Below are 22,738 nucleotides of genomic sequence, written 5' to 3' on the forward strand. Positions count from 1 at the left end.
TTGAAAGCAATTTGTATCTTCCTCTCAAATGCTCTCGCGAGACTCATTGCTTGTACTAAGTTAGATGGGTTGTGCAATTCAACATCAAGACGAATCAAATCAACTAAACCAAATTTGTAAACATATCCACTTGCAGGTCTATACGTACGAATGATGCACGAGCCAACATTTTTTGGAAGTTCCTTTGATAATTTTCAACGGAACTAGTTTGTTTCAAGTTGATCAATTCCCTAGTGGATTACTTTTCATTGGTGGACCAAAACGGAGAGTACAATATTCTTTGAAGACACCCCAGTTAAATTGGGTTCCTCTTGTTCGCTTGATAAACCCACATTGCGCCTCCCCTACCATGTGAAAAGCGGCTAAACCTACTTTTTCTTGGTTGATTGTATCTTTGGTTAGCGAAGAACTTCTCACAACGGTGAAGCCAAATAAGAGGATCTTCGCTCCATCATAAGTAGGAAAGTCTAATTTAGTGTATCCGGGAACTATACCTCTTCCTCCGATGTTGTCATCGGTACCAAAGTTACTGTTGTTGTTTCTTCCTCCGAGACGCACATCTAGTCGTTCACCTACATTATTGGTTCGCCGGACAAGCAAAGATCGTTGTCTCCAACTTCAACTCCCTTGCACGCGCCGTGGTGCGCGATTAAGGCTTCATACGTTGCGATAGTTGTTGGAACTTGGCGTCCATCCTTGCTTCGAAGTCGCCACTTTTGCTTCGGTTTGAGTTTGGCTTCGTAAAAGACTTCGCGGCTTTGCTTCTACGTATTTTCGTCCATAGTTACAAGCTCGATACCAAATTGTTAAGGTCCCTATTCTCGGATCGAGTCGGCGGACGACTAATCGGAAAGTCGTGCCCAACACGCAGTCAAGCCCTTGTTCTTGTTCTCGACTTGCCTATGATTGCTGAATTTTGCAATTCGTTCGATGCAGACACGAACTTGTTTGAGAAAGTTCCAACTCTTTGTAACTTGATAAAATCCAATCTATTTTATTAATAACGTCAACTCTCTTAAATAGAGGGTTACAAAGAGCAAGAGTCCTAACCAACTTAGAATAGCAAAAGTCCTATAAAGCCGAAATAACAAGAATCCTAATCCACGCAGGGAAGTTTTATTTGACTAACAAAATAATTCGAAAAACATTAATCATTATCTGTCCTATTAATTCTCTCGTCTGGAATATTGTTTCCCCACAAACGCATCAATAACATTCTCATCCTTTGATTTTTGTTATTATCTGTTGTCCTGTACTTAGATTTTCGTATGATTTTTTGGTAGTTAGGTTATTGTCCCTTTTTTCAGACTACTTTGTCATGCTTTATTTAGTATTTTGCCATGGCTTCTTTATTTCTGTTATTTCCTTTCCGAAACTGATTTAGCTTGCTATTCTTTCCGCTGAGGGACTATCGGAAACAACTTTTCCTACCTCCCATGGTAATGGTAAGTTCTGCGTACACTTTACCCTCCCTAGACCCCATTTTGAGGCAAAGCATGCTAGAAACTCTTACCTTTTGAGCGATAATAAATGTACTACTCCTTTTACGATTATTTATTTTGATGTATAAAGGTGTCCCACTCAATGGAATGGGGGAAGGGATCAGGGGCAGGAGAAGTAAAACGAGGCCTTGGGTGGGGGAGGCGTCTAAAAGCTTTGTTTTTCTAAACTTAAAATTTATTTTTTTTATTTTATACAAAAATTCCACATGTTTTCATTTAATTCGTCTTTTTGCCATGTCATCGGTGAGTGCATTGCACTCTTTAAATGTTTGGTTGATTGTGAAAAAAGTGTCTAATTGGTATAAAATTCGGATAGTGTAAGTGGTCAATAGGAACACCCCTAAGTTGAGATGTCTAGTGAAAGATATTGCCAACTTTAGGTATATGTTGATGGATTCAGCCTTGTCCGCAATTCGATGTCTGTCACCTTTATTGATTGTTGCACTAGGATGACTTGGGTGAATCTGTTAAAGACCAAAAATGGGGTTTTCACTTGCTTTCAATCATTTCATAAGATGATTTGTACTCAATCTGACACTAAGATTTAAAAAAAAAAAAAAATGTAAACTGACAAAGATACAAAATACATGAAAAAAAAACTTGGTGCTTATCTGAAGTTCAATGGGATAATCCATCAAACAAGTTCTCTATACACTAGTGCACACAATGGGATTGTTGAAAGGAAAAATAGGCATTTGTTAGAAGTGGCAAGATCTTTTGTGTTAACCATGACCAATAACCCACTAAAGGATGTCATTCTAGTTGTTGTCTATCTTATCAATAGAGCACCACTTAAAACCCTCAATTTTCCCAATCCCCTTGGTTTTAAGGGTGAGAATAAATATACTTTTCCTCCTAAGGTGTTTGGATGTGTCTGTATTGTTCACACTAGGAATTCTGGGAAACATGAACCTAAAGCCCTTAAGTGTGTCTTTATTGGTTATTCGCCTACACAAAAAGGGTACAAATTTTATCATCCTCCCTCCCGGAGATCCTTGTCAGTATGGATGTTACCTTTTGAGAGTCTGAACCCCATTTTAATATTACACCATCACCTCTTCAGGGGGAGGGCAATAAGGAAAAAGAAGCGTCTCCCTAGTTCCACGGTTGAAACCACTACCACAGAGGAAAGTGAAGTTAGAGAAAGAATTCATGGAGAGACCGTTGAGCATTTGGATAGACCTGATTTGATAACCTACTCAGGAGAAATAAAGCATAAGAAGTCATTATGCAATCTGTCGAAGCTGAACCCCTTTCTACTGGTGAGTTATCTACATTTCCTAATAAGTTAGATTTGCCTATTTCTCATAGAAAAGGAGTCGGATCTTGTATAAAACATTCGTTATCTAATTTTGTCTCCTATAATTCCTTATCTCCCTCTCATGGAACCTTTGCCTTGTCTTTTTTTTTTTTTTTTGTATCTATTCTCAAAATTGGAGGGGACTTTTGTAACAGAAACATAGTAACAATGATATCTCTAATCTTTGAGAATATCGAGGTCTTCTCCACATAATAGTGTCAATCAAAGACCGGAGCCTCTTGTCAATCAAAGACCGGAGCCTCTTAGCGACACCGGAGAGAAATTCCTAGTAACTTCGTCATTCCAAAATTATTTGGCATGAAGTCTCGCATGCTCTTTTTTATCACGAGTGGGGTGGGTAATTTATCTCGGCTTGGCGCCCTGCGAACACCTTTGGAACCCAAACACCCCCCTCCCCCCCCCCCCCCCGGGCATTCTGGAGCCACTGGGTTCTGTATGACCTCCCTCTCACTCAAAATCCTAAATAAAAGAAAGTTATGATTGAAGAAATGAAGGCCCTGTCCAAAAAGTTGGTTAGCTCCAAATGGGTCTTCACGGTGAAACATAAAGTTGATGGCTCGACTGAAATTCAAACAAAGATTGGTGGCTAAGAGATTCACTAAAACTTATGGAGTTGATTATCAAAAGACGTGTTCCCCAATTAAGAAGATGAACCCTATCAAAATTCTTTTATCCTATGCAACTAGTCTTGATTGAGAATTAAAATAGCTGGATGTGAAAACGTATTCTTTATGGAGACTTAGAAGAAGAGGTGTATATGAGATCCCTTGTGGATTTGATCCTGAACAAAGTCAGGGAAAGGTGTGCAGACTAAAGAAGCCTCGTACAGACTGAAGTAGTCCCATCGAGCTTGGTTTGGCAAACTCTCCAAAATGATGATATATATCGGTTACCAACAAAGCAATGTTGATCACACTTCATAAGATATGAAAAGGTAAACTCACTGGTTATTGTTTATGTTGATGACATATTAGTGACAAGAGATGACAAAGAGGAGATGATCCGATCAAAGAAGTTGTTAGCACAAGAATTTGAGATCAAGTAGCTTGACCCCCTCGTGCTCTCAAGTGTGTCTTTCTTGGTTATACTTGGGTTCAAAAGGGGTACTGTTGCTACTCACCTGACCTTCGTCCATACCTTAGCACAAGAATTTGAGATCAAGTAGCTTGACCCCCTCATGCTCTCAAGTGTGTCTTTCTTGGTTATACTTGGGTTCAAAAGGGGTATTGTTGCTACTCACCTGACGTCCATACCTTATATCAGCCGATGTCACATTCTTTAAGTCCCCATCTTACTTTACAACTTCTTCTGATCTTCCTGATATCTTTGAGGTCTTACCAACACCAATTTTTGAGGAATCTATGGTTATTTCTACATCTCCAGCAATGGTACCATCACTCCTGACTTATGATCGCCGGCCGCGTCCACAGATCATGCAAATGATTCACGTCCTGCACCACACCCTCTACTACAGACTTGTCTCATCCTACTCAACCGATTGCACTTCACAAATTTATATGATCCGCTAGTAATACTAACCTCCAATATACCTTTTTAAGTTATCATTGTCTATCATCACTCCATTATGCTTATGTATCATCTTTGTCCTCTGTTTCCATCCCAAAGTCTACAAGTGAGGCACTTTCTAATCCAGGATGGCGACAGGCTATGATTGAAGAGATGTCAGCTCTACATGTGAGTGGTACTTGGGAGCTTGTATCCTTCAGATAAATCTATTACTGGTTGTCATTAGGTTTATGCAGTCAAAGTTGGTCCGGACGGCCAAGTTGATCAGCTTAAGGCCTGTTTTGTTTCCAAGGGGTATACTCAGATATATAGGCTTGATTATATTGATGCTTTCTCTCCCATGGCTAAAATAGCATGTGTCCTCCTTCTTTTATCCATGGTTGTTCTAAGCCATTTGCCTCATTATAAAGGGACATTAAGAATGCTTTTCTCCATGGTGACCTTGAAGCGGAAGTTTATATGGAGCAACCACCTGGTTTTATTGCTGTGGTTTTATCACTACCACTTGTTATGCTTAGAATAAATTAGAAGCAGAAGTTTGAAACAGCTTTATATTCCATACAATTATGCAGGTACTTTTGAATAATATTATCCTCACATTCAAGTGATCACTACAAAATTGAATGACCACGTTATCTAAAAGCTTAAACTATTAGAAATAACACACTTTCGTTTACTTAATTATATATTCAACAACCAAGATAGTGATAGGGAAGTCAAAAACCTTTACAGCTTACCAGAGAGCTAAAACATCTGATCTTATAGAATTTCAGCTGCAACACCTCCTCTTAGTTTAGACAATTTCAGAAGAATAAATAGAGTAATAAATAAGTGAGATATTATACTTGATGGCACCTTCCAAAAAGTTTAAACAGATAGCAGTAACTCAGACCATAAAGTGCATGTTTCATGGTTATTTGCACCTCAATGCGTAACAACAGAAGGGAAACAACAAACATGGGAAGAATAGCTGTCAGGACATACTGTGCACGTTATTGACTAGGATTGATAACATTCTTTCTACTGAGAAACTGATGCTTCCACTTTTTTGACTTGACGGTGGTCCAAAGCCACTCACAGCCGCAGACATACACTGATGTGACAACTGACGTAGAGCAGAAAGCAGTGACTTGACGGCAGATACATGCATCAGAGCTGAGCTCTCAAACAGCTTCATAAAGAAGTGAAATTTTATCTTTATATACAAATAAAAAATAAGTTAAACGGTTAAAATGAGAAGAAAAAGGGGAAATCAAGCACCTGAGAATTTAGGGAAGAAAGAATATGAAAATCACTATATTGACCAGAAGAATCTCTGGTGAGCTTTGGCACAGCTGTGGAGACCTCCTGTATCATGGTATTTAAGTGGATAAATCAGTATACTTTTCAGCCTTTGATGGTGACAAATACAGATTAAGCCATAATGACACGGACAACTATGAAAAATTTGACAGGCTCGAGTTGTAAATTAGCTCATACCATATGCTTATTAGCTACTATGTCATTTCTAGAATTCATTCCCTTCTTACTCGGAATTGTTTGCTCGTAATAATAGAGAAACCTGACAGACAGAAATCTGCCGTTTTTTCCCTTCTTACTCGAAATTATAGCATTCTATTTATCTTTTCCATGTTTCACTCATAATTAGACTATTAGCCATGAAAAAACCAATGAATAGTAAAAGGGGAAAAAACCAAAAAGGAAATGAAGTAGACAACAGGAACTGCATTTTCCTACTAGATTTTCATTGATTAATCCGAAGCTTTTCTATACTACAGTGTTTAAGGCCACTGGCCTATCATTGTTGAAGTAGATCAATTTAATTTTAGAGATTGGTCCAAGCAATCTCCAAAAACTATAACTGAAGTGCAACTAGCCCTCTCTTTTGATGACACCCAACGTTACCTGTGTAGTTGCATGTGGAGAATGAATAGCTCGGTCAAGAGAAGCCAGAGTCTCCAGTACCTGTACATGTTTAGCAAAAGCAAATATTAGGAGCATATAGTTCTAAACATTCGGTAGATGAAGATAGTTGACTAACTCACCAAGCTCCATGAAGGACCTAAAACATTATGCAGCCGATGAGATATGTTGAATAGTGTTCTTAGTGCCTGAGATACAGAAGCATTAATAATAACATCATAAGTTGCTCAAAAACCATATATCGTGAAATAATATTGGCTCTCCAAAAGTAAAATGTGAAAGAACTTTTGCAATAGATAGTACAAACACGACAAACAAGAAAAACCTGCACATTCTTAGGAGTAAGAACAACAGTTTCCCTTGGCTCAAGCAATGCTTCTGACCGCTTAGACCCAGGAGATTGTACCACACTGTAGATTGTTGATAAGCATGTTAATCCAAAAATTGCACAGAACGTTTTCAAAGAAAAACTAAGACATATGACCGAACATCATCCTAATAACACCCAGCTTAATGTGTAGATTTAGCCAACCAAAAACATAAAATCAATAACCACTTCTGCACGAACTTGTACACTTAGTTGAGCAGCTGAAGTCATTGGACTACAGAGTGCAACTTCTAAGTGTAGGTTCCGAGAAAGCACTACATCAACTGTTTCTCTGAAAACACAAGGACGTGGAGTCTTTTAGTACCTTGGCTACCTACACAATCCACTGAGGGGGTCAATGGAGGGCATATGATAAATGCTTTAAGCTTCGAACATCCAGCAGTGTTCCAGCCTTTCAATAGCTTCTGGATTTCTGTTTTATGACCCAGCAGTCCTTTTTGAGGCAGAAGCTGTGGTGTTTTCTTTTCAGTCAGATTCTCTCTTTTTTTTTCTTCTTTTTTTTTAAATTTAACTGGTAAAGTTGTATTCCTCGGCATTAACGGTATGCTGGCCACCTCCAAAAAGTGAGCAACCAAAAGAATGGAAAAAGACTTACAGAAACCTAGTAAATCTACAATCTGATCTGTTTCCTCTATACAAAGTTGTTTAAACCAGAAAAGTAAAGATACAATACAATTCCATTTAACTTTCTGAATAGAATTGGATCTATCTTCAAAACATCTCCTATTTCTCTCTCCACACAGTCCACCATATGCAGGCTGGTATTATCCCATTTCTTTTCAGTCAGATTCTCTTGAAGTTGTTCGCTTAGAACTCTCTTCAATCCAACCATGTCTCTCACATTTGATGGCTTTAATTTCAGAAATATAAGAGTTGGAAATTCAAGTTTATAATTACTTCAGAACCTTTAATGGGAGGTTTAAATTATTATCTTGGGCTTCCTTGATTGAGTTGTGGTGCAAGGGTCAAGGTGTTCAAGATCACTTAATCAGAAAGGCTAGTAAGGGATATGAAAGGCCTGAGCACAATGGGAGAAGGTTGACGCTCAATTAAGTAGTCTCCTCTGGCGATCTATTGATTCCAAGTTGCCCTTGTTTCGTCCATTCCAAACATGTTATTCACTTTTGGAAAAGGCTCCCCCTTTATACACTAATGACATATCTCGTTTTTATGATATGAATCTTGGATATCTACTTACTTAGACACGTATAGGCAGTCATGGAAGAACTTGAGAGGTCGATGCCAAATACTGCTAGTGTTGAAAAGCAACAGGAGTAACGACAGATGATGTATCTAGTTCTTACACTTGCTGGACTTCCTAATGATCCTAATTCGGTGCGTGACCAGATTTTGGCTAGTCCTAGTGTTCCTACATTTGAAAATCTGTTCTCTCAATTACTTCACCTTGTTGTGCCACCCAGTCACACAATGGTCTCATCACCAACTGTTGACTCCTTCGTTCTCGCATCTTAGACAATAGAAAATCGGACATCCCAATCTAGGGAAAATCGTCGAGGAGGAAGTCATTTTGGAAGACCTCGACCTAAGTGTAGTTATTGTAATAGACTTGGACATACTCGTGAAGTATCTTATTCTCTACATGTTCGACCACCCAAGAATACTCATGCCGCTCAGACTAAAAATGCAGGTAATGAGGGTTTTTCTTTATCTGGAGGAACTATAATGAGTTTCTTTAGTATCGAGCAAGTGAGCAGACATCTCTACAAGTAGCCTCAGTTGCTCAGCCTGATGCTTCTGTTGCGAGTAATTCTTTTGCTTGTTGTTTTACAAGTTAATACCCTTGGACCGTTGGTCGTGGACTCAGACGATTCTAATTATATTTCTAATAATAAATCCCCTTTTTCAAGTATTATTTATTCACAGTCTCTTCATGTTGTCACTTTAGCCAATGGATTCCAAACAAAAGCAAAAGCAGTTGGAAAAGCTAATCCTCTCTCCTCAGTCACTCTGAACTTAGTTCTTTCTCCCTGATTGTACTTTTAATCATGCATGTGTCATCGTTTGACTCGTATCCTAAATTGTACCATAATATTTCTTGATGATTCTTTTGTTATGCAGGATCGCAATACGGGACAAACGATTGGCAAAGAACATGAATCACACGGCCTTTATTACCTTACCCCTACTAATTTCACCACAGCATGTCCAGTTACAGATCCTCCAAACTTTTCTCACAGGAGTTTGGGACATTCAAGTTTATCCAAGCTACAAAAGATGGTGCCTAGTTTATCTAGTCTATCCACATTAAATTGTGAGTCATGTGTACTTGGGAATCATACCCGCATTACCTTCCCACATAGTGCTGAGAGTCGTAGAGTCTGTTTTTTTCTTTAGTTCATCTTATATTTCGGGTCCTAGTAGAGTTAGTTCCACCATAGGATTTAGATGAACTAGCACTACCTTCCCGCGTAGTGCTGAGAGTCGTAGAGTCCACTTTTTCTTTAGTTCATCTTATATTTCGGGTCCTAGTAGAGTTAGTTCAACCTTAGGATTTAGATGAACTAGCACTACAAGGCTATCCCTCCATCAGCGATAACCAAGTTGTACATTCATCCCCAAATCTATTCTTCCTATCACCCATTCTACAATGGAAATTAATCTTTTAGGGATATCGTGCAAGACATTTTGAAGTTAAAGATAACCAATTTCCAAGCGATGTCACGTTTGAGACCCTTGGGCTTGGGCATAACAATTACAGTAGTAAGCAAGCTATTAACTATGATGCACATTGAGTGTTCAAAGAACTAAGCTTATAGCAAGTGCAAGTGTCGGCAGGCACCTTAACAACTTACAGAAGATTAAAAAGCATGAGTGATGTATGAGAATATAATTTCTACAAGATTGAGGACCCGTCAATAATGATGATGGAAGAGAAGGTTCAGTAAAATTCATGTTGTAACAAGTAATTAAAGTTGTCGCCAAAACAGGAAAGGTTTGCATTGGAATTTACCTCCTCTTCTCTACTACTTCAACAGGTACTCCAATTGTGAATTTGCAAAGGGACGCAAGGAAAGAATTCAAAGGCTCTACAGCATGAAGTATTCCACAGGCCTGAGAAACAAGAAGTTCTGGTCATCATCACAAATCGTAGCAAACTAAGAAGTTTGCCAAGAACATAACACCAAACTCTCTTGATCTCAAAAGTTGCACAAAAGTCAACTAAACTTAAATTTGTCCAAATATTACCTGAGTAAATGCTTGATAGCCTTTTAGTATTTCCAAAATAATAGCCTCCCCCTGAGACCTTCAATGTACATCACATATGAAAGTAAGTACATATAGCATTGTTTAAAGGTTCATTCATAGATATTAAAATTTTACGTACTTTGCTAAGATGAACGACAAAGCATCAAGAATGGTCAACCACACTGAATCAACCATCGATACACAAAGAAGTGCAGTTCTCCCAGTCAATTTCGCTGGTGGATCAGACTCGCATCTTGGAGAGTCAAGCTGGTCACTCCAAGACAAATATGAAATAGCAAGTATGTCATGTTACTAATTGCCTTTCAGATATATAAAAAACACCAAAGAGAGAGACCAGCAACTCGACTAATTACCTCACCCATGTCAACTGCCTCATCTGTTAAAGTAGCCACAGTGAAAACGACTCCTAGTAGGCCCTCAATTGCTAAAGTTATTGCATGTGCTTCACTTGCAACTAAAACAGCAGCATTCGATGCATCGCTATCTAAGCTCCATTCAATCCCTATAAGCCATATTGCTCAGATGTTAGTATCCTAGTGATGAAGGTTTTGCAAGGTATGACTCCAAGACAGTGATAAAGGTGAGCAAAGTACAAGAGAGGTAATTGACCCCCTGCCACACCTTCAAAATGGAGCTCCTAAGTCTACCCACCTATCAAAAGAAGGAAGAAAACAGACAAGTAAAACCTAATACATCAATTTATTGCTTCTATAGAGGATCCAAAATAATATTTAATTAAGTAGAATTTTTGCATCACTAAGTACAGGAATTCTCAACCAAATCCACATTCATTCCCTTTTACCAACCAAGAACAGAATTAGGTATATATCTGAATTCCCTAGAGCTTGCAACCACAAAGTCCGAGTGGTATCGGCTTTTAAACAAAGCTTTAGCATTTCTACTTCGAGAGCATCGGTACATAACATCAGTTGAAAATTCAGTCATTTACAGTTCTTAATCCAATGGAAACAATAATCAGTGGCTATATCCTCATTGATGCCACTGCATTTCAATGAGTTCCACCTTGCACACCAAGGAGGGAATAGCGATAAGTCACGGAAACGAATAAAATCATGCAACTCATTTGAAAACAAATACATTTTTTTTTAACCCTCTGTAGGAGCTCCCACCTTTTTGCTCCCTTGGTGACTCTAACCCACCACCTTAGGGTTGGAGGGGGGGGGGGGGGGGGGGATGCACCTGAGCAACCCCCTCTTGTCGGGAAAAAAATCCTACAATGGTTTCTCGGCTAAGGAGGTTTGACGGTGTGCCTGTTGAACACATATTTTACGATTCCAGATTCTCTACTTTTTGTCTACGGCTAGTCTCCTGGGTACTCTCATTATTTTATCAATAAAATTGGCTATCAAAAACTGAATTGGGCCTGAACTTTCTATAAAGAGAAGAACCTAGTTAGTAAAGTGAAAAGGTAAAGATGTACCTAAACATTCTATCAAGTTAGTGAAGTGGGGCGCCATCATAGAGCCTATCATGTTGGAAAACCTGATAATTGACTGAAGTACAGACTACAGAGTGCATGCTAGTTTAACTGTGCACCAGCTGATAAGAAGATAATATAGGTAGGAGTCATGCAGCCAGGGTTATCTTAAAATATCTAATACCTTCTAACCAAATAGGGAACAAATGGACCCGCAAGGGTGGCTCAGTTGGTTGAGCATGGGGCTTCCATAATGGAGGTCTCAGGTTCGAAACCCCCTGCCTACAAAAAGCAGGGGATTTGCCTTCTGGGTCGAGCTCGTCGCACGGGACTTGCCTAGTGTGGATTATCTCTTCTGTGTGGTTTCCGAGCTATTGCACAGAAGCGTGGTTTACCCTATGCGCACCCGAAGGGTAGCAGCTGCGGGTTCCCTTGTCATCAAAAAAAAAATAATAGGGAACAAATGGATTATCATGGTATAATAATTTGACAAGTCAACAACTGAAGGGGTAGACTTCAGATGAAAATCAATTATCATTGAGTTCCTATAATGTGTCAAAAATGCTAAAATATATGGTGTTACTGGTCAAAATATGAACAATTTGGTTCATATTTTCCGTCTCGGTCTGCCAAAAATCACTTATCCAATAAATAGGGTGTTGGACATGTTATTGGCAATTGATGTATCATTAAAAATAAGAAGAGTTAATATAGCATATGAAATGATAATAAGAGTGAATATACAGTTGAAAGTAAAGGTGTACCTGTGGCGTACATTAGGGCGATTAAGGACATGTATGAGGGAGCCAAGACCAGGATAAGGACAGTGGGAGGAGACTCGGAGCACTTCCCAGTGGAGATGGGGTTGCACCAGGGATCAGCTCTTAGCCCATTTTTATTTGCCTTGGTGATGGATGGTTTGACGCGGCAAATTCAAGATGAGATGTCATGGTGTATGTTATTCGCAGATGATATAGTCTTGAATGACGAGACTCGCAGCGGAGTAGTGAACGCTAAGCTGGAAGTTTCGAGACAAACTCTGGAGTCTAAAGGGTTCAAGTTGAGTAGGACCAAGACAGAGTACTTGGAGTGCAAGTTCAGTGACGTGACACATGAGGCTGGCGTGGAAGTGAGGCTTGGTACCCAGGCCATCCAAAAGAAAGGAAGTTTCAAGTATCTTGGGTCTATTATACAAGGAAATGGGGATATTGACGATGATGTCACACATCGTATTGGTGCAGGGTGGATGAAATGGAAGCTCGCTTCAGGAGTGCTGTGTGGTAAGAAGGTGCCACCAAAACTTAAAGGCAAGTTCTACAAAGTGATAGTGAGACCGACTTTGTTGTATGGGGCGGAGTGTTGGGCAGTCAAGAACTCTCACATCCAAAAGATGAAAGTTGCGGAAATGAGAACGCTGAGATGGATGTGTCGGCACACCAGGCAAGATAGAATTAGGAATGAAGATATCCGGGATAAGGTGGGAGTGGCATCGATGGAGGACAAGATGCGGGATGTGAGGCTAAGATGGTTTGAGCATGTGAAGAGGAGAGACACAGATGCCCCAGTGCAGAGGTGTAAGAGGTTGGCTATGGACGGTTTCAGAGAAGAAGTATTGGGGAGTGGTGCTTAGACAGGACATGGCGCAGTTCCAACTTACCGAGGACATGACCTTAGATAGGAGGTTATGGAGGACTCAGATTAGGGTAGAAGGCTAGTACGTAGTCTGCGTATCCCTTCGTACTAGTAGTCGCAGTTTTGATCTATAGTTTATTGTCCTTTGATTCTTGCTAATGTATGTTGTTTCTTGTGTTATTTCTTGTAGTTCGATTATCTTATTTATCTGTGGTAGCTACTGCTGCTTCTTTTTTCAGAGGGCGCTTTATCATGGTCTTTTCGCTTTCGTTAGTTTCATTTTCATATTGCTTTGAACTGCTTGTGCTTATCTGACTTTTTCTCGTCATGTTTTCTCTTGAGCCGAGGGTCTTTTGGAAACAGCCTCCCTATCTTCATAGGTAGGGGTAAGGTCTGCGTACACTTTACCCTCCCCAGACCCCACATTTGTGGGATTTCACTAGGTATGTTGTTGTTGTATACAGTTAAAAGTAAAAGGCATCATGTAGCATATAGGATATTGTGTCGAAGTGAAAATAATAGAATTAGTTGTTCAATTTTAAGATGTAATTATTCTTTTAATGCATCTAAATACCAGATGCTGAGTTCCAAACCACTTGAGCTATTCAAAAATCACTTTCTCAGTCTAATTCTTCTCACGTCTTTCTTACTGTATTCTCAGGTATGTCTTGTTTAGTCATTCCCTACCATCAGCTGACCATACTGTCTCTTTTCTGTATGCTCTCGTGGTTCAGGTTTTACATGGAAAAGCTTTTCTATTTTGTCCCTACCATCAACTGACCACGTTATTCTTTTGTCCTGTTCATACTATACATCCTTATCCTTATAGGAAGATTAATATATTTTCATGCCTAATCCAGGTGTTTTATTTTCAATATATTGGTAACCATGCATGACGTTTTGGAACAAAAGCTAATACATTCTCGGGAATAGAATCAATACCCACCACAAAATCTTCCTTTATTTCTATGAACCAAATCCAGCACAAAAAATGCCTGCATCATTCAAGCTTTTTGAAAAAAGTTACTACAATTTTACAATCTTTTCTGCCATTTTAGTTCAAAATCCACTGATACAGATCACTCTTCAGGGTTATCATTCATAGGGAATCCTAGTATGTTGTAGACTCTCTGCTTTTTATCTATTTCTTACTGCTTGTCTATGGGAGATATTCCCATTATTAATAAGATTATTTACCATGTCAAAATAAAGGTCACTCATCAGGGCACTCCAGCAATTTACTTCACCATATCTAAGTAATCATTTACAACAATCATTAAATCGTTGAATCAACTGAACGCTGTTAAAGTTAATTGACGTAATCGGGAATCCTGTATGATTCATTTAAACTAATCAACAAGCCAAAATGAGTCAAATTTGTTACTGTCCCAAAGATTTTATGTTCCATTCACCACCAACAATTCAATCAGAGAGCAGATGATGCAATTACCTTTAGCTTTACTGCTAAACATTCCAGCTACAGCGGCAAGACTCTCCTCGCATGTGTCTTGAAACTGGATATAGAAGAGAAAAAATTAATTTAAGTTTGTTAGAAACCATAATGATATAAGATGAGATCAGAGATAAACAGAGCAAGGAGAATGAAGCCAAAATCAAAAAATGTGACTGTGTATCTTAGTCTTTAATAAAGAAGACCTGAAGACAACCTTCATCTTTACATCGAAAAGGAAGTCACATACACATTGATGTTGACAAGGGCCAACAGTTATCTTTTTTCCCTATGACTAAAAGAAAGGCACCAAACTGAGGCGCAGCCTTATACATCAATTGTAATAAGAAACCCAATGTATGTATGCCCAAAATAGCAAGCACTATTAACCAGCAGGTATTAGAGAAAACTTTGAATTTAAGAATTGGCAAAAGTCATAGATAGCCCCCTAAACTTTACCACATTTTCCTCATGGCTACCTAAATCGAGGGTTGTACCTATTGGGTACCTAAACCAGTCCAAATTCAATCCTATTGGGTACTTTTTTCACAATAATCAGCAAAATGAAGAAAGTGTATTACACTCTCCATGACGTGGCAATTTTGTCAAATGAAAACATGACACGTGGCGGTGAGGTCCACCATAATAATTAAAAAATAAATTATACAACCCCACCCCCCAAATTTTCATCTCCTTCGTCCCCACCCCCCACGCCCCCACCCCCCGCGCCCACCCAACTGCAAAATTGTAAACTTCCGCCACCACCTCCGTCCGGTCAGCATCTCCGTCCGACCGCCGCCAACCACCGAAAAAAGACACCCATTACTTTCCTCCACCCCTCATTGCCCATCCTTTCTCCACTACCATCTCCATCTTTCTCTTCTTCCTCTTTTCACAAAAATAAAACCACCATTTTTTCTCCACCCATAAACCACCATTAAACCACCTCGTTACCACCTCTGTCACACCACCGACGTTCACACCACTATAACACCACCCCATCGCCACCTTCATCTCCTCCACAAAACAGAACCCTCAACAACCCAACCACCTCACCGCCCCGTTTTTCCGTCCAAACACCACCTTTAAATACCCCACAAAACCCAAAACGAACCCCCTCTGAAATCTGATTTTTTTCTTTTAAATCTGATTTTTTTTATTTTGAATATAATTTTTTTGGTAGAAGAGAGGGAGGGAGAGAGAAAGGCAGTGGTGTGACAAAGGTGGCGGTAGTAGATCTCCATTTTTTCCGGCTACAAGTTGAAGAAAAAAATGGGCGGAGGAAGACGAGGAGGAAGAATGGTTGATAGAGAGATAAAGATGGAAAAGAGATTGAGGAGAATGAGATGGAGAAGATAAGGAGGAAGACTGGTAGAATGAGATGGAGAAGATGAGGAGGAAACGTACAGATGAGATGGAGAAGATGAGGAGGAAAGTACAGATTCTCTTTTCTTTTCTTTTTTTTTTTAAGTTAATTTTTTTTAATTATTTAGTTTATAGATATTTAAGTGTATAAGTTGGAAAAAAATTATTTTGGACTTGTTTCACACGCTTCAAGAGATTGGAGAACACTTTTTTTGCCATGTCAGCAAAAAGCATTCAATAGGTACACTTTTTGTACACTGATGGTATTCAATCGGAACAAGTCTAAGTTTAGGTGGCCATGAGGAAAATGTGGTAAAGTTTAGGGGGCTATCTATGACTTTTGCCTTAAGAATTCCTAGATTTAACCAAATTTCCATGTGCTATCATATACATGAAAAACTCATACTTCCATTTTAGCTTCAAAAACCCGAATAGGGTGGAACTAAATCCCCTACATACAGTGGGAAGATGCAAGTTTCCTCAAATATACTGGATAACCACAATGAAAATCTCCAGAACGCAACAGCGATTAAGAGTATACTTTTTGCAGTTGCAGACACAGCATATCAATTAGGATAAAAGCCTTTTTCACCTCCTTATGGATTTCTCAAGTGTAGGAGGTCATCATGGTTTAGCCATCTGCATAATGCAGTTCAATAACAGTAATTTTTTTTTTTTTAAATTATAAACTATCAAATGAAATTACTTTGTGCCACAGCACTAAATGGTATGATATAGTGGCCAATAAAGGGAGAAACGCCAAAGGAGACTAGGGTTCAAATTCCAACAGAGACAAAGTGAACGGAGATTCAATCCACAAAGGTATGGCCCTAGATTTTCAGTTGATTTCCATCTCAACAAAACTAGGAAGCTTATGGGGGAGGCTTGACTTGTATGCAGGCCCATTCCACAAAGCTTCTATTATCTGTCTGTAGATCGACTGTTGTGAGTCCTCCTAGTGCTTTTCTGATCTGTTGAAAAGTCCCCGCAGCCCAAACATGAAGTGGAATAGCATTTAATCTGACCCGAATATTGGTCTCTCCGCCTGTTTCCAATCGAATACCAAAGTGTGTTGTCCACCATTTCAACTGTATTATTCTCCTTTTCAGTTCCAATCAACTTGCACGATGGAGTTTGCCACTTCTCGAGAAGGAGAAGGGCATTCCAACAAGAAATAATCATCAAAAACCTCTTTGATTGGTAAAGGAACTTTCCACTAAGCCCAGCTCTATACTTCATATAGAAGGGGTCTGCTAATGATGGGAATAAATCCACCAAACAACTTTGGATAAATAGTTTTTTGGATGGTGCGAAATTTTCCTTAATGGCAATTTTGTATCCACCTCGTGAGTGGGCAGATGCCAGAATAGGTTCAGTGGGCTATTTAGGGATTTTAGCAGCAATGTAATTTTGGGGAGATCAACAATGATGTCACACACAGTATTGGTGCGGGGTGGATGGAATGGAGGCTCGCCTCCGGAGTCCTGTGTGATAGAAAGGTACCACCAAACTTAAAGGTAAGTTCTACGGAGTGGTGATTAGACCGGCTTTGTTGTAGGGAGCGCAGTGCTGGCCCATCAAGAACTCTCATGTTCAGAAGATGCAAGTTGCGGAAATGAGGATGCTGAGATGGATGTGTGAGCAGACTAAGAGAGATAAGATTAGGAATGAGGATATCAGGGATAAAGTGGGAGTGGCCTCGGTGGTGGACAAGATGAGGGAAGCAAGGCTGAGATAGTTTGGGCATGTGAAGAGAAAATGCATAGATGTCCCAGTGAGGAGGTCTGAGGGGTTGGATATGGGGTATGAGGAGAGGCAAAGGCAGGCCAAAGAAGTATTTGGGAGAGGTCGTTAGACAGGATATGGCGCAGCTTCAGCTAACCGGGGACATGACCTTAGATAGAGGGTTTGGAGTTCGCGAATTAGGGTATAAGGTTATAGGTAGTTGGTTGTTGTCTCGCTTTTCGACAGGATAAGGTTTGGTGGTAGTCTGAAGCACCGTGACCTTAGATTCTTGCTTTCTGTTAACATCTGTTGTTTATTGTGTTTTGGTTATCGCACTATTTCGCCATAGTTACTATTCTTTTTCTGAATGCTCAGTGTTGCTTTCCTTATTAGTTGTCATGCTTTCTTTACTGCTCTAGTTGCTCTTTAATAACTTATTTTTTCTTTCTTTACACCGGGAGCGGGGTCTTCGAAAACAATCTCTCTACCTCCACGAGGGTGGGAAAGGTTTGCGTACACTCTACCCTCCGTAGACCCCACTTGTGGGATTATACTGGGTATTTGTTGTAACGTAATTTTGGAGTTTCGAGAATATAGCTACAGGGGAACCTTGATTAGAGAATCTCTGTCTTCGACTATGTCGGACCATCTAATATTCATTAAAAATTCAGGGACGATGATGTATCTCCTTCTTGAGTTGGACCAAGTAAACACGTATATACCTACCAAAATTGTTGAATTTTGATATACAGATAGGCTTGACCAATTTCTCTCTTGTGTTCAAGTTGCTAGTGACGGAGCCAGTGCGCTCAGATGAAATAAATAAAATCTGGCAAATCCAACGCTGTGAAGTTTGGTTGATGTAAATACGGCATGCAAAATCAGGTTTGTGTTGTATCCATTCATACCATATGTATGTTTCAGAAGATCTAGCTTTGACTTCAGGATTTATGCCCGATGGTGAAAGAAGATTTTCTTTACATGATAAGTTTTAGAGGGATCACCCACAAAACGGTGATCTCTGGAAACCTACAGAAAGATAGAGAGATGTGACACGAAAGATAGAGGGAGAGGAAGAGAAAGCCCTGCTGATATCATAAGTGATGCAAGAGGGGTCATCGGAGAAGAAAAGGGCATATGTGCGAGCGTATTTGTCGAAAAAGAAGAGAGAGGGAGCGAGCATTTTCTCTCTCTGACAGTGGAAGACCATTTTTCACTTTTTTCGACCTCTTCATACTTGTATAAAAATTCTTAGGGTAGAATAAGTAGAAGTTAAGTTGCACTTTTCACAATCTTTTGAAGCTGGAAGGCTGGGGAATAAGTTTTGAGAGTTTGGGCATTGAATCAAATTGGGAGGAATCTACAATACAGTTTGCATTTCTTCCAAATTTTCTTTACCCATTATGTCAAGCTTCTTAATTTGTATTCTTATTTTAGTTTTTAGCATGCGTAAGTCAGAATAAAAAATCCAGCTGGGATTGCCAATTAATTGGTACTTGATTATTTTTGCTTATATTTGCTAGAGGAAAAAAAAAAAGCAAATATAAGCAAATAATCAAGTCCAAATGGATTTTTTGTTTTGATTTACGCATGCTAAAAACTATAATAAGAATACCAAAAAAAAAAAAAAAAAAAAGCAAATAAACAAGTACCCATTAATTGGTTTAAATCCTATCTAGCTAAATATGTGCTTAGATTGCAATTGGCTGGTGGCCTTGATAGATTCCTATTTATCTTGATTCTCGCTTGGGAACGTGGTTTTAGGATTGAGTGTTGATTGATTAGCAAGGACATTGGATTTTCAAAAGGATTGTAATACACCCCCAGTCCCACTTTTTTTGAAATTGGTAACGACTTGTATTCACAGTAAAATTCAGCTTCAATTGAAGCTGAATTGCAATCTGTACAGCAAAAGTATAAGGAGCACCCAACAAAAACTTACACTTACACTTGTCCTATTAAATCTACCAGGTCTCCTATCCCCCGCCTCCCCTCCCCCCCCCCTCCAAACAAATTTTGTTTACACCAAAAATAAAAGAGATTTAGACAATTCATCCTAATTTTCTGGGTAGAGCTACTAGTGCCCTCAAAAATTTTAGCGTTCCTTTCCTTCCATATTGTCCACCAAACACAAGCTGGGATGATCTGCCACCAGTCTTCTTCTCTACCTCTCTTCCCTACACTCTTCTAGCATCTGAGAAGCTCCACAGTAGTATTAGGCATAATCCAATTGATACCAAGGATACAAAAGAACATGTTCCACAGATTTGTAATTGTCTTGCAATGTAAGAAAAGGTGCTAATTGGTTTCACCATCTTGACCACATGAGGAACATCTTGAACAAATCTGAAAACCTCTTCTTTGTAATTTCTCGTGGGTCAGGCATGCCCTCTTCGCGACCAACCAAACAAAACAAGACATAGAATCTAATTTCATGTGTGAATTCAGACATAGAATCTTCAAATCTTATATGTAATGGAACACTTTGGGAAATAACGGAACGTTCTCTGTGAAGTCTTTTTATGAGAAACTATTGGTTAGGGAGGAGATGAATTTTCCATGTAATGCAATACGGATCCCAAGGTGCGGAGAAGGAGTGCTTTTCACTTGGCTAGCTACCAGAGGGGTGCTTTTGACAACGAAAAAATCTTAGAACACGGAAGGTTGTTTGTGTCAGTCACTGCTACATGTGCAAGGAGGTGGGCAAGGACATGAACCATCTTCGCTTACATGGCGGGCTAACCATGAAGCTATGGTCGAATATGTTTAGGTGGTTTGGCACCCCTTGGACAATGCCAAAACCGGTGAAAGATTTAATGTTTAGTTGGAAGAACGGGAGAAGGAAGAGAAAACGAAGGGCTTGGAACTTGGTTCCACTTGCTTTAATGTGGGTAGTTTGGAGAAAGAAACAAGAGAGCTTGTGAAACAGAAGGTGTAGAGTCGCGTATCTCTCAATTGAGGAGTAGTCTCTGTTCTCCTATTTTCTCAATTGGTGTGAACAGAAAGTTCCTGGTTGTAGCACCCAAGTGTGTAGCCTAGTGGTCAATGAAGTGGGTTAAGCACCATGAGGTCTCAGGTTCAATTCCCAGCAGATACAAAACACTAGGTCATTTCTTTCCATCTATTCTAGCCTTAGTGGACAGAGTTGCCTAGTACCTGTTGCTGGTGGGAGGTGGGAGGTGGGAGGTGGTAGGTATCCCGTTGAATTAGTCGAGGTGCGCGCAAGGATAGCTCGAACACCACGATTATTACATAAACGTTTCTGGCTGTATAGACGATTGAGGGGAGGGAGCGTTGTAGACTTTGCCAAAAAAAAGAGGGGAGGTGGGGGTTGTAGAGAATCATATCCTTGTGTAGAGTCTTTACCTTTTGGTATACCCCTTGTATACGGCCAGTTTGGCCATGTTTATGAATGAAAATACATATACTTAGATTAAATAAAAAAGAATCTTCAAGTCTTTTAAATAAAAATTTACATATTTAGAAACTACATAAAAAGACTAGAGAGTGAAAGTTGGATCTCTAAGCACACTAGCCTACTTGGTTAAAGAGAGTAGCAAATGAAGACATTCAAATATCATTTGATGTACTCGTACGAGTTGACAATGATGGTTAAGTTAATTATTTCTGCAATTTTGGTATTATTTATTTATTTTTCAAGACCTAAGGAAGTTAATTTCTCATAACTTCTGTGGTTTTACATGAGTGATGTCCATTTGCATCTCTTCTTTCTTTCACTCCTTCAATTTTGTGCTACTCTTTTTGGAGATATTCATGACTTTACGTTAAATTTTGTGCTTGGGACAAGTTCCTCCTACTTCGGTGATCCCTTAATGGTGTGACAATTTTAAGAAATTGAAACATATGAATATCGATATGAGAATGATCATTTTCTGCCAATTTTTCCATTTGCATGTAATTGCAACAATTTTTATAATGAGCATTTTTTTTTGTTTTAAAATTTTTATGATTTCAACTTTAAACTCTTAATTTCCAGTTATTTTGTTAACCTTTACATATAATCGCATGGAATGCGAAGATCAAGTTCTGAAATTAACTCAGTGTGAAGCCTGTTTTTTCTTTCTATTTTAATTATTCTATTTTACATATTACACCAAGGAGTTGCTATCTCACAAAATTAATGGGGAGATTAAAAAAACAGCAGAAAAAATAATCTTCATCCATCCAGCGAAGCGCACATAATATAAAAAATAATTGTACAATAGTAGTTATTAATTTGATTGAAAAAAAATCTCACATTTGTTATTCTGCTTCAAGAACTATTTTTTCTATGTAGGCATGCATTAGATTATACGTGACTACCGCATAAATCAAAACTAACATAATTACAGATTGTGTCATCAATTTTTAATTATTTATTTAGGAGGTTCAGACAATATCCAATTAGTATTGAGTTTAAATTACAAAATTGCTACCTAATCATATCATTATTTACAGAAACTTATAATTTGCTTTTTAATTATTATATTGTTACTTGAAAACATGTCCTTTTTTTAGAAGGTAACAGTGGTATGGATAGACTAAACCAGCACATAGGTCGTGCTAAAAACCATATTTACATCGGGCAAAAGGAAAAAACTGATCCAACATTCTAACAAGATCCTAGAATATCTATAACGGACTCGGTATCTTCTGGATAAATCTGTTTAGACCAAAAACAAAAAAGTCTAATGCAATTCAGTTTGAACTTTTGTACTTCATTGCTGTGGTCCTCAAAACACCTTGAATTCCTTTCTTTCCAAATTGTCCACCATATACAGGCTGGAACAATCCTCCATCTATCTCTGTCTGCAGCTCCTAATCATGCCTCCTCCCAGCTATGTAGTACTTGAGTTATCTTGTTAGGCATTACCCAAGCCAAGCCCCTAAGGTTAACAAAAATCCTCCAAAGCTGGTCTGTTATCTTGCATTGTAAAAATAGATGGCTGACTGTTTCAGCCTCTTCACCACATAGATAGCATCTGGAACTGATACGAGTTAAAATGGAAGAGGTTGGAGCTACCAGTGGAGCTTGTACAAGGGGCTTGCAAGGTTGCACTATGAAGATAATGAGAGGGGTCGGCTAATTAGTTAACAAGTTCTACTTCTTGCATTTAAGGCCACTTAGCTAGTTTACTTTATTACTTAACTACCATCGTAAGCTTCTCTTATTATAGTTTAGTCCCTAGCTCCTAATTCACTATATGTACTGAGTTTTGCCCATTCAGAGGCTCATGAA

The 22,738-nt window shown here is 39.0% G+C and overlaps 1 protein-coding gene across 5 annotated transcripts in view; it reads right to left on the reverse strand.

Annotated features, from left to right (window-relative positions):
- Nucleotides 1-22,738, reverse strand: part of LOC132044850 (uncharacterized) — a 69,437-nt gene that overhangs the window by 23,175 nt on the left and 23,524 nt on the right. For all 5 annotated transcript variants that reach the window (XM_059435387.1, XM_059435386.1, XM_059435385.1 and 2 more), the window contains 10 exons: nt 14,410-14,473; nt 10,243-10,391; nt 10,008-10,135; nt 9,869-9,926; nt 9,633-9,733; nt 6,599-6,683; nt 6,396-6,461; nt 6,256-6,315; nt 5,611-5,697; nt 5,335-5,521 (listed from right to left, as the gene is read on the reverse strand). In XM_059435387.1, coding sequence (XP_059291370.1) covers nt 5,335-5,521; nt 5,611-5,697; nt 6,256-6,315; nt 6,396-6,461; nt 6,599-6,683; nt 9,633-9,733; nt 9,869-9,926; nt 10,008-10,135; nt 10,243-10,391; nt 14,410-14,473 — 985 coding nt within the window. The remainder of the gene's footprint in view (nt 1-5,334; nt 5,522-5,610; nt 5,698-6,255; nt 6,316-6,395; nt 6,462-6,598; nt 6,684-9,632; nt 9,734-9,868; nt 9,927-10,007; nt 10,136-10,242; nt 10,392-14,409; nt 14,474-22,738) is intronic.

The sequence above is a fragment of the Lycium ferocissimum genome, unplaced genomic scaffold, assembly GCF_029784015.1.
Source record: "Lycium ferocissimum isolate CSIRO_LF1 unplaced genomic scaffold, AGI_CSIRO_Lferr_CH_V1 ctg5331, whole genome shotgun sequence".
NCBI classification, from domain to species: domain Eukaryota; kingdom Viridiplantae; phylum Streptophyta; class Magnoliopsida; order Solanales; family Solanaceae; genus Lycium; species Lycium ferocissimum.